Source organism: Rhineura floridana, chromosome 6 (genome assembly GCF_030035675.1).
Source record: "Rhineura floridana isolate rRhiFlo1 chromosome 6, rRhiFlo1.hap2, whole genome shotgun sequence".
Taxonomy (NCBI): Eukaryota; Metazoa; Chordata; class Lepidosauria; order Squamata; family Rhineuridae; genus Rhineura; species Rhineura floridana.
This window is the reverse complement of record NC_084485.1, coordinates 54,130,298-54,142,320: the sequence shown is the minus strand read 5'-3', so window position 1 is coordinate 54,142,320 and position 12,023 is coordinate 54,130,298. Positions and strand designations below refer to the sequence as shown.

Genomic DNA, 12,023 nt, shown 5'->3' with positions numbered 1-12,023 from the left:
GCTTCAAGAACCTGACTGACAAACTTTACTCTCTAGCCCCTGACTTTACCACCAAGCTGGCCGTTCCTGGCATAGACGAGCCAATCGCCAACCTAGTTTTGCGATCTCTTTTGCCTACAGAAGGAGAATCTCAACTCAAGGATGCTACTGAGCGAAAATTGGACTTCGCTCTACGCAAAAATCACGAGGCCACTGCCTTCTCCATGCGGGCCTCCGCATCAGCGTCCGTCTTCTCCAGGGCAGCAATGATGTGGCTGGATGATCTTCTAGAGGACCCTAACCCTGATCCTGCTTCTCTTAGAAGGTCACTCATAAAATTGCGCAAGACAGCGGTGTTTGTAGCGGATGCCACTGTGGATGCCACTCAACTGGGGGCACGAGCCATGACGGCTCAGATAGTCGCTCGACGGACCCTCTGGCTTCGCCATTGGCAGGCTGATCCTACGTCCAGAGTGAATCTCTCTAGGGCACCTTACTCCGGATCTTTGCTCTTCGGCGAGGAAGCTCTAAAGGCAGTGCTGGTCGATCCCAAAGACGCTCACAAACCGGTCTTGGCCACTGTCAAGAACATCGACCATAGGCCTTTCAGGCGATTTCCCCCTTTCCGCACTAACCAGCCCCTTCGAAGACCGCGGCCAGGAGGACGAGGCCGCGACTTCAGATCCTATGACTCCAGTACTTTCAGGGGAACCTGGAACCGTCGTTTCCACGGCAGAGGTCAGTACCAAGGGCGCAGAGGTACCTCATCGTCCTCATATAGGGGAGGGTCTCGCCAACGCAAACAGTACTAGCGCACTACCTGTGGGTGGCAGACTGCTTATGTTTGGAGACCAGTGGCTGCATCTGACTAAGATCGCCTGGATCAGGGACATTTTCTCCTTTGGCTATGCAATAGAGTTTTGGGCGACCCCACCAGACAAATTCCATCTATCCCCTTGTCCCAGGGCACAGACCAGGCACAGCATCATGCAGACAGCTATACAACACCTCTTGGACATAGCGGCAATAGAGCCAGTCCCCACAACTGAGAGGTCGGAAGGGGTGTACTCCCTCCTATTTGCTGTGCCAAAACGAGATTTATCATGGAGGGCGGTATTGGACCTCAAGTTTGTCAACCGTTTTGTAACATATCGCAGGTTCAAAATGGAATCACTCCACTCCATTACAGAGAGTCTGCATGAAGGAGACTTCCTGGCTTCTATCGACCTTAAGGAAGCGTATCTCCATGTGCCCATTTGCATAGCCCACAGAAAGTTTCTTCGGTTTGCTTTTGGCCACCAGCACTTTCAATATAGAGCTATGCTATTCGGCCTCTCCTCTGCTCCAAGAGTGTTTACCAAAGTGCTACTCACCCTAGTGGCTTATCTCCGGACCCAAGGGGTTCATCTCTACCCATGTCTGGATGATCTGCTAATACGGGCCAAATCTGAGGAGCTGGCTCATCACCATTTAACGATCACCCTCAATGTTTTGCAGGCCCACGGCTGGCTTGTCAGCTTCGACAAAAGCCATCTCCAACCAACCCAACGCCTACTGCATCTAGGGGCAATGTTGGACACCCTGCAGGCAATGGTCTTCTTGGCTCCAGATCGCATCACTGCCATCACAAGCATTGCAAGGTCCCTGATACAACAAACATCCGCAGACGTCATGCTTCTCGCCAGAGCGCTCGGGACGTTCATCTCTACAATCCACATTGTGCCATGGGCTCGAGCCCACACTCGGCACCTTCAATGGACTCTGTTGCCATTTCAACAGGACATTGCCAGCTCCAACCATCACAAAGTTCGTTTGAGCCCCGCACTGCGCCTCTCCTTCCACTGGTGGACCAAGGTTCAACACCTCTCCAGGGGCACGTCGTTCAGAGAACCCCGCAGAACCGTTGTAACCACAGATGCCAGCCTCATCGGTTGGGGAGCCCACTGCAACTCCCAGTACGTTCAAGGGGTTTGGTCCACCGCAGAGCAAACTCAAAGCATCAACTGGCTGGAGCTAAAGGCTGTCCACTTAGCTCTACGTCATTTTCAGTCTCTGTTCCCTTTGGACCATGTGCTCATTCGAACAGACAACACGTGTGTAAAATCACATTTGAACAGACAGGGGGGCACCAGGTCTCGTCCTCTGCAGGACTTAGCCTCCCTCATCTTTGTCTGGGCAGAACAACATCTACAATCCCTGAAAGCAGAACATCTCAGAGGGATTTGGAATGTGACAGCAGACTGGCTCAGCAGACAACAAATCTTTCCGGGAGAATGGAAACTTCATCCAGACATTTTCCATCGTCTCCAGTGTCGCTTCGACGCCTTCTCAGTCGACTTGTTTGCTTCCAGTCGCAATTGCCAGCTTCCCAGGTACTTTGCCCGATACCTAGATTCAACAGCGGAAGCAGTGGATGCTCTGACAACACCGTGGCCAGACGGTCTCTTGTACGCCTTTCCTCCCATACCATTGTTAGCCAAAACCTTGAGGAAGGCGCGAACCGAGAGAGCACAGCTGGTTCTGATACCACCATTTTGGCCACGCTGACCATGGTTCTCAGATCTTCTGGCAATGTCAATGGTGGATCCTTGGACACTTCCAGTCAGGCCAGACTTCCTATCCCAGGGTCCAGTACTGCACCAGGACCCTACTTGGCTCAATCTAACAGCGTGGCGTTTGAACGGGACATTTGAGGTCAGCTGGACTGTCTGACGCTGTGATTGATATTATTTTGGCCTCGAGAAGACCATCTACCACTCGTATTTATCAACATACCTGGGTGGCTTTCTCCAAGTGGTGTCAGTCACACCACCATGATCCATCCCAGGCCACTGTGCATCAGGTGCTGCAATTTCTCCATAGCGGCTTTATGATGGGACTTCGACCCAACACTCTACGTCGACATGCGTCCACTCTGTCGTCCATTCTCTCAGTGTCCTCTCCTGGAGATCCTATTTCCTCACATCCGTTCATCAAACGTTTTTTGAGGGGAGTCGCCCTACGCTCTCCGGCTGTTGTCCATCGGTTCCCCTCATGGAGTTTGCCGAAAGTTCTGCAGGCTTTGCAACGCCCTCCGTTTGAACCCATCAGGACTGTGCCCCTACGTATGCTGTCCTTCAAGGTCTTGTTTCTGATCGCAATCACATCTGCTCGACGCGTTTCGGAGTTGGGCGCATTGTCTTCTGCTCGACACCTCTGCGTCTTCCATAAGGACTCTGTTGTGCTGAAGACTGATCCTTCCTTCCGTCCCAAGGTCGATTCAGTTTTTCATTGCAACCAGGACATTGTTTTGCCTTCCTTTTGCCCGAATCCTATCCATCCTCTCGAGAAGGCTTGGCATTCGTTAGATGTCCGGAGGGCTCTCAAGACCTACCTGTCTAGGACCCAAGAGATTCGACGAACGGAGTCTCTGTTTGTATCCTTTAATCCAAGGTCTATGGGGCATAAAGTATCCAATTCTACCTTATCCCGTTGGTTAAGGGCATGCATTACTTTAGCATATGAGTCCCTGAAGCTGTCAGTTCCAGCTAGTATAACGGCTCATTCTACCAGGTCAGCTGCCACCGGCTGCTTTTGCCACTAATGCTCCTGTTGCCGATATTTGCAGGGCTGCAGTCTGGTCTACCCCACACTCGTTTATAAGGCATTATAAAATTGATCGTTATGCCTCTGCTGACGCATCTTTCGGCAGACGAGTGTTGCAACAGGTTCTTAATGAGGATTAACACGTGGGTGCTCCCTCCCTGTATGGGCTGCTTTGGTACATCCCGCAGTGATGGCCCACCTCCTATGGAAAATGTACCATTGGTCTCACCTGAAAGGTGATTTTCATAGGAGTGGGCCATCACGGCCCTCCCAGTTGGAGGATGACTAGATATTTTCTAATGGGTTACATATTTTTTAATCGGTTACATATTATTGTTACACTATTATATTTAAATGTAAGAGTGAAGTCAAGACTTTAGTTCTGTTATATTGTTATGTTAGAATCATGTTATTATGCATGTGACTATTGTGTTATTTTCCTGGTGGGCCTGTTGGCCTTGTTCTTGTATTTTTAGATACTTCTTTTCAGACTCGCCACGAATGAACTGGAGAGTGGGAGGGGCCTGACGCCCTAGTCTTGACTTCAAAAACATTCTTGCCTTCGCACGATAGGTGGAACTATAACCCGCAGTGATGGCCCACTCCTATGAAAATCACCTTTCAGGTGAGACCAATGGTACATTTTGCTTTTTGCCTATGATGATCAGCAGCTGACTCTTGCTCAGCAGATGAGGAGCATACCAAAGCTGCACCGAGTCTTCCTTCCTAACCATCTGCATCTTTCTACTCGCTCATTCCAGAAGTTAGCCTAGGAATTTTAAAATCCAAACCTAGTTGTTGTCGTAACCCCCACCGGGTGTGAGTGGATGGGCGGGGGTGAGACAGAGGATGAGGACACGGACTGGGACAAATCACTTGGGGAGGGGGCTGGCAGCGGAATGGACTTAGAGGGCACCCAGACCTGTGTCTTGGACTCCACAGCCCCCGTAACTCCAGACCCCTGTGTGGGAGCCCAGCCAGGCCCATCGGATTTCCCCAGCCTGGAACATCTCCACCTCCCCTGCCTGAACTGACAGTTAGCAGTCCTACATCAGAGGGGGAAGATGAAAGACTGGCAGATGCTCCACCTTCACCCCACTCTCGGAGGTGCTCGAAGCAGGAAATTCAACAAACTCAACTAAGGAGGAGCCTCCATTTGCGTGTATAAGAACATAAGAAGAGCCTGCTGGATCAGGCCAGTGGCCCATCTAGTCCAGCATCCTGTTCTCACAGTGGCCAACCAGGTGTCTGGGGGAAGCCCACAAGCAGGACCCGAGTGCAAGAACACTCTCCCCTCCTGAGGCTTCCGGCAACTGGTTTTCAGAAGCATGCTGCCTCTGACTAGGGTGGCAGAGCACAGCCATCACGGCTAGTAGCCATTGATAGCCCTGTCCTCCATGAATTTGTCTAATCTTCTTTTAAAGCCATCCAAGCTGGTGGCCATTACTGCATCTTGTGGGAGCAAATTCCATAGTTTAACTATGCGCTGAGTAAAGAAGTACTTCCTTTTGTCTGTCCTGAATCTTCCAACATTCAGCTTCTTTGAATGTCCACGAGTTGTACCTGTGTGAGTTCTGCAAGACCTGCTCCCTGCATTTCTGGCTAATTTCCACCTGGCTTGGAAGGGTGGGGCCTTGTCTCTCTCCAGCTACAAAAGCAGCAACTGCTGAAGGGACCAGAGACCATCTACCTGTGTGAGTTCTGCAAGACCTGCTCCCTGCATTTCTGGCTAATTTCCACCTGGCTTGGAAGGGTGGGACCTTGTCTCTCTCCAGCTACAAAAGCAGCAACTGCTGAAGGGGCCAGAGACCATCTACCTGTGTGTTCTGCAAGACCTGCTCCCTGAATTTCTGGCTAATTTCCACCTGGCTTGGAAGGGTGGGGCCCTGTCTCTCTCCAGCTACAAAAGCAGCAACTGCTGAAGGGGCCAGAGACCGTGTGTGTATACATGCGCGTGAACCTGCTGCTCAGGATGTCTATAGACTACTGGGGTTAGTTGTTTTTAGTTGTTTTTGGGGTCAAGATTTAATTTTGGAGATTCATTTTTGCTGTTATTTGGACTATAGCATATTTTTGTTAGACACTGTTAAGTGTGTGGGCATTGCTTAATTGTATATTTATTGAGGTGTTTTTATTAGTTTGTTGTTTATTATTATTGTTTGGCTACTTATATACTGTGTATATTTATATTTCTCTGTTGTATTATTTCTCTGTTGTACACCGCCCAGAGAGCTATGCTAGTCGGGCGCAGAGCTTGGAAAAGTTACTTTTTTGAACTACAACTCCAATCAGCCCAATCCAGTGGCCATGCTGGCTGGGGCTGATGGGAGTTGTAGTTAAAAAAAGTAACTTTTCCAAGCTCTGGTCGGGCGGTATAGAAATTTAACTAATAATAATAATAATAAAGTATTATGAGAGAGGGAGAAGAACTTTTTTCTATCCACTTTCTATCCACAGCTAGTAGCCATTGATAGCCCTGTCCTCCATGAATTTGTCTAATCTTCTTTTAAAGCCATCCAAGCTGGTGGCCATTACTGCATCTTGTGGGAGCAAATTCCATAGTTTAACTATGCGCTGAGTAAAGAAGTACTTCCTTTTGTCTGTCCTGAATCTTCCAACATTCAGCTTCTTTGAATGTCCACGAGTTCTAGTATTATGAGAGAGGGAGAAGAACTTTTCTCTATCCACTTTCTCAATGCCATGCATAATTTTATACACTTCTATCATGTCTCCTCTGACCCGCCTTTTCTCTAAACTAAAAACCCCCAAATGCTGCAACCTTTCCTCGTAAGGGAGTCACTCCATCCCCTTGATCATTCTGGTTGCCCTCTTCTGAACCTTTTCCAACTCTATAATATCCTTTTTGAGATGAGGCGACCAGAACTGTACACAGTATTCCAAATGCGGCCGCACCATAGATTTATACAACAGCATTATGCTATCGGCTGTTTTATTTTCAATACCTTTCCTAATTATCGCTAGCATGGAATTTGCCTTTTTCACAGCTGCCACACACTGGGTCGACATTTTCATTGTGCTGTCCGCTACAACCCCGAGGTCTCTCTCCTGGTCGGTCACCGCCAGTTCAGACCCCATGAGCGTATATGTGAAATTAAGATTTTTTGCTCCAATATGCATAATTTTACACTTGTTTATATTGAATTGCATTTGCCATTTTTCTGCCCATTCACTCAGTTTGGAGAGGTCTTTTTGGAGCTCTTCGCAATCCCTTTTTGTTTTAACAACCCTGAACAATTTAGTGTCGTCAGCAAACTTGGCCACTTCACTGCTCACTCCTAATTCTAGGTCATTAATGAACAAGTTGAAAAGTACAGGTCCCAATACCGATCCTTGAGGGACTCCACTTTCTACAGCCCTCCATTGGGAGAACTGTCCGTTTATTCCTACTCTCTGCTTTCTGCTTCTTAACCAATTCCTTATCCACAAGAGGACCTCTCCTCTTATTCCATGACTGCTAAGCTTCCTCAGAAGCCTTTGGTGAGGTACCTTGTCAAACGCTTTTTGAAAGTCTAAGTACACTATGTCCACTGGATCACCTCTATCTATATGCTTGTTGACACTCTCAAAGAATTCTAATAGGTTACTGAGACAGGACTTTCCCTTGCAGAAGCCATGCTGGCTCTGCTTCAGCAAGGCTTGTTCTTCTATGTGCTTAGTTAATCTAGCTTTAATAATACTTTCTACCAGTTTTCCAGGGACAGAAGTTAAGCTAACTGGCCTGTAATTTCCGGGATCCCCTCTGGATCCCTTTTTGAAGATTGGCGTTACATTTGCCACTTTCCAGTCCTCAGGCACGGAGGAGGACCCGAGGGACAAGTTACATATTTTAGTTAGCAGATCAGCAATTTCACCTTTGAGTTCTTTGAGAACTCTCGGGTGGATGCCATCCGGGCCCGGTGATTTGTCAGTTTTTATATTGTCCATTAAGCCTAGAACTTCCTCTCTTGTTACCACTATTTGTCTCAGTTCCTTAGAATCCCTTCCTGCAAATGTTAGTTCAGGTTCAGGGATCTGCCCTATATCTTCCACTGTGAAGACAGATGCAAAGAATTCATTTAGCTTCTCTGCAATCTCCTTATCGTTCTTTAGTACACCTTTGACTCTCTTATCATCCAAGGGTCCAATCGCCTCCCTAGATGGTCTCCTGCTTTGAATGTATTTATAGAATTTTTTGTTGTTGGTTTTTATGTTCTTAGCAATGTGCTCCTCAAATTCTTTTTTAGCATCCCTTATTGTCTTCTTGCATTTCTTTTGCCAGAGTTTGTGTTCTTTTTTATTTTCTTCATTCGGACAAGACTTCCATTTTCTGAAGGAAGACTTTTTGCCTCTAAGAGCTTCCTTGACTTTGCTCGTTAACCATGCTGGCATCTTCTTGGCCCTGGCGGTACCTTTTCTGATCTGCGGTATGCACTCCAGTTGAGCTTCTAATATAGTGTTTTTAAACAACTTCCAAGCATTTTCGAGTGATGTGACCCTCTAGACTTTGTTTTTCAGCTTTCTTTTTACCACTCCCCTCATTTTTGTGAAGTTTCCTCTTTTGAAGTCAAATGTGACCGTGTTGGATTTTCTTGGCAATTGGCCAGTTACATGTATGTTTAATTTAATAGCACTATGGTCACTGCTCCCAGTCGGTTCAACAACACTTACATCTCGCACCAGGTCCCGGTCCCCACTGAGGATTAAGTCCAGGGTTGCCGTCCCTCTGGTCAGTTCCATGACCAACTGGTCTAGGGAATAGTCATTTAGAATATCTAGAAATTTTGCTTCTTTGTCATGACTGGAACACATATGCAGCCAGTCTATGTCCGGGTAGTTGAAGTCACCCATTACTACCACATTTCCTAGTTTGGATGCTTCCTCAATTTCATATCTCATCTCAAGGTCTCCCTGAGCATTTTGATCAGGGGAACGATAGATCGTTCCCAGAATTAAATCCCTCCTGTGGCATGGTATCACCACCCACAATGATTCTGTGGAGGAGTCTGCCTCTTTTGGGGTTTCGAGCTTGCTGGATTCAATGCCTTCTTTCATGTATAGAACGACTCAGCCACCAATACGTCCTTCCCTGTCCTTCCGATATAGTTTATATCCAGGGATAACTGTATCCCACTGGTTTTCTCCATTCCACCAGGTCTCCGTTATGCTCACTATATCAATGCTCTCCTCTAAGACCAAGCACTCCAGTTCTCCCATCTTGGTTCGGAGGCTCCTAGCATTAGCGTACAGGCACTTGTAAGCAGTGTCTCTCTTCAAGTGTCTTTGGCACTTGTGGTTTGGCCTGTGGTAATTTTACTCTTCTGAATTTATATCCTGTGCCCCTGCTCTCACAATGCCTACTTCTAGGCCTGCCCCTTTTAAAATTTCATCATTTGTTTGGTTTTTATCCCAGGGGCGAGGTTTACTCCGAACCGGACCTTCCTCAGCTCCTGTCGGGTTTCCCCCCTCAGTCAGTTTAAAAGCTGCTCTGCCACCTTTTTCATTTTATGTGCCAGCAGTCTGGTTCCATTCTTGTTCAAGTGGAGCCCGTCCCTTTTGTACAGGCCCAGCTTGTCCCAAAATGTTCCCCAGTGCCTAACAAATCCAAACCCTTCCACCCGACACCTTCGTTTCATCTACGCATTGAGACTGCAAAGCTGTGCCTGTCTGGCTGGTCCTGCGCATGGAACCGGTAGCATTTCAGAGAAAGCCACCTTGGAGGTCCTGGCTTTCAGCATCCTACCTAGCAACCTAAATTTTGCTTCCAGGACCTCACGGCTGCATTTCCCCATGTCGTTGGTGCCAACGTGCACCACGACCACTGACTTCTCCCCAGCACTGTCTACCAAACTATCTAAACGACGGGCGATATCCGCAACCTGCACACCAGGCAGTCAAATCACCTTGCGGTCTACACGTCCATCGCACACCCCACTATCTATGTTCCTTTTTTTTTTCATTAATTTTTATTCAAATTTTCAAAAACAAAAAACAAAACAAAACAAAAACAATCAAACAACAAAATAAAATGTTGACTTCCGATTTGTCGCAGATCAATTATAAGTCTACAATATATAACAATCCTATCTCTAAAATTATATTATAGAATCACTTTCCTCCAGTTGTTATCTTAATTAATCATCAAATCTCATAAACATTATTTTATTCTTTCTACAAAAAGTCAAAGAGAGGTTTCAATTCCTTGAGAGATATATCTTTCAATTTTTCTCCAAATAAACATGTCACTTAATCCATCTGATTCAAATCTGTTAGGCCCAATAATTTCAATAGCCATTCTTCCATTATCTATATTAATTCCATCTTCCATCTTCAATAATCCTGTTAAGTCCAGTAATTTCAGTAGCTATTCTTCCATTATCAGTATCCCATAATAATCTTGTTGTCATAACCATAGTCCAAATAAACATATCGATTAATCCATCTCGTCAAATCTGTTAAGTCCAATAATTTCCATAACCATTCTTCCATTTTCAATATTAATTCCATCTTCCATCTTCAATAGTCCTGTTAAATCCAGTGGTTTCAGTATCAATTCATCCATTATGTTAAGTCCAGTGGTTTCAGTATCCATTCATCCATTATCAGTATCTTATGATGATCTTGCTGTCATAGCCATAGTTATATAACAAGAGTCTGATGGGAATTTCCCCATGACAAATATGTCCTTGCCATCAATTCTGAATATGTTACTGAAATATTGTTGTAAAGCCACATCTCTGTTCTGGGTACATCTCTGCTCTGTCACATATTTGTAGTTAATTCCATAGATTTTTTCTATGACAAGCCCCATCACATCATTCCAGTCAAGAATTCTGAATATGTTACTGAAATATTGCTGCAAAGTCATATCTCTGTTCTTCTTTTTTACAAAATGCACTGGTTCATCTCTTAAGAGTTTCTCCACTGTCACATATCTGTAGCCAACTCCATAGATTTTTTCAATGTCAAACTCCATCACATCATTCCAGTCCAGAAAATTATCCAAGGCATTGATAACTTTACCACCAAAATCTTCATTAATTTCTTCAGAGACAACTTTGAATTCCAAACAGTAAACTTTATTTCTAACATCCATAAACTCCAAATCTTTTTCCAATTTCACACTTGTTCCAATCTCCAGGGCTTGTGGCTTCCCTTTAATTTTTCTTTTTTCATCTCTAATCCCATCAAACACCTCTTTTACAGAATCCCCTATTTCTTTAAGCTCCTGTGTCATTTTGTTAAATTCAATTTTCATCTCCTGTCTGCCATGTCTCAGGGTTTGTTTTGTTATCTCAATCTCATCCATTATTTTGTGAAACATAATTTCTTCCATGGTCTCAATCACTTTCCTGATTGCCATTCTTAAAACCACAGAAACAAAAATTATTTCAGCCACAATTGGGTTAATATTCCAGGCTGCTGATATCAGTGTAGACAGTACAGCCTGCCTTATCTCTATGTGTTCAGGAATACAAAACAAACTTAGTTCCCAACATCAAGACTATTAGTGGCGTCGTGAACAAGCAGATTCGTCAAAATGAAATAGACCAAAAAAAGTTTTTTCCCCCTCCTCGAAATAGAAATCCCTCTTCCGTTGGTATGTTTAGAATGCACCTCCAGGACAGCTTTTTGCGATAAAAGCAAAGATAAGCTTTTTCGATTTCTTTCCTCCTTAATTTCGTAAGTGAATGAGAAAAGCCATAACTCACCTAGGAATTCTTCACAGCTGATTCATTGACAAATCTCTTTAACTGCACCAATTTAAACCAAGTGAAAAAAGAAAATAGAAAGAAGGATGCTTGTTTGCCTGTTAAAATCCGTTTTTTCTTTGAAGAAAAGATAAACGTGTTGCTATAATCAGCTAGAGCTTGATGAAAGTCCGTCCGACATTGCAGTTTGAACCTTTTCTCATAAATAAATGAAATCCAGTCCTCCCCACAAAAACAGGCTTTGTGGTTAATCTCACGTTTCTCCCTGACCGGGAGAAAATCTTTACCAGTCAAAAAAGACGTTCTGACTGATTTTAAAGCTGAAAAAGCTTCTTCTGAGACAAGAGCTCGGCTCAGAGGCAGCACAGGCAAAGCAACCCTTCCCGGAAGTCCCCACTATCTATGTTCCTAATGATCGAATCACCCACTACAAGGATCCCTCCACCCCCTGGAGATATATTCTCTGCACGAGAGGATAGCTGCTCATCCCCCAAGGAATGGGTCCCTTCTAAGGGATCATTTCCCTCTTCCTCAGCTGGATGCTCTCCTTCTCTGAGACCATCGTTCTCCATGATAGCAGAAGAGCTATCATCGTTGGACTGGGACACAGCTATAACGTCCCTGAAGGCCTCCTCCACACACCTCTCTGCTCTGCTTTTCCAGGTCCGCCACCTTGGCCTCAAGGAAATGAAGTCGTTCCCGGAGAGCCAGGAGCTCATTGCACCGAGAGCACACCCACGACTTCTGTCC

At 45.6% G+C, this 12,023-nt stretch overlaps 1 protein-coding gene across 1 annotated transcript in view; it reads left to right on the top strand.

Annotated features, from left to right (window-relative positions):
• SYCP1 (synaptonemal complex protein 1) overlaps positions 1-12,023 on the top strand; it is a 105,795-nt gene that overhangs the window by 77,402 nt on the left and 16,370 nt on the right. The window contains exon 18 of the mRNA XM_061630603.1: positions 57-223. Coding sequence (XP_061486587.1) covers positions 57-223 — 167 coding nt within the window. The remainder of the gene's footprint in view (positions 1-56; positions 224-12,023) is intronic.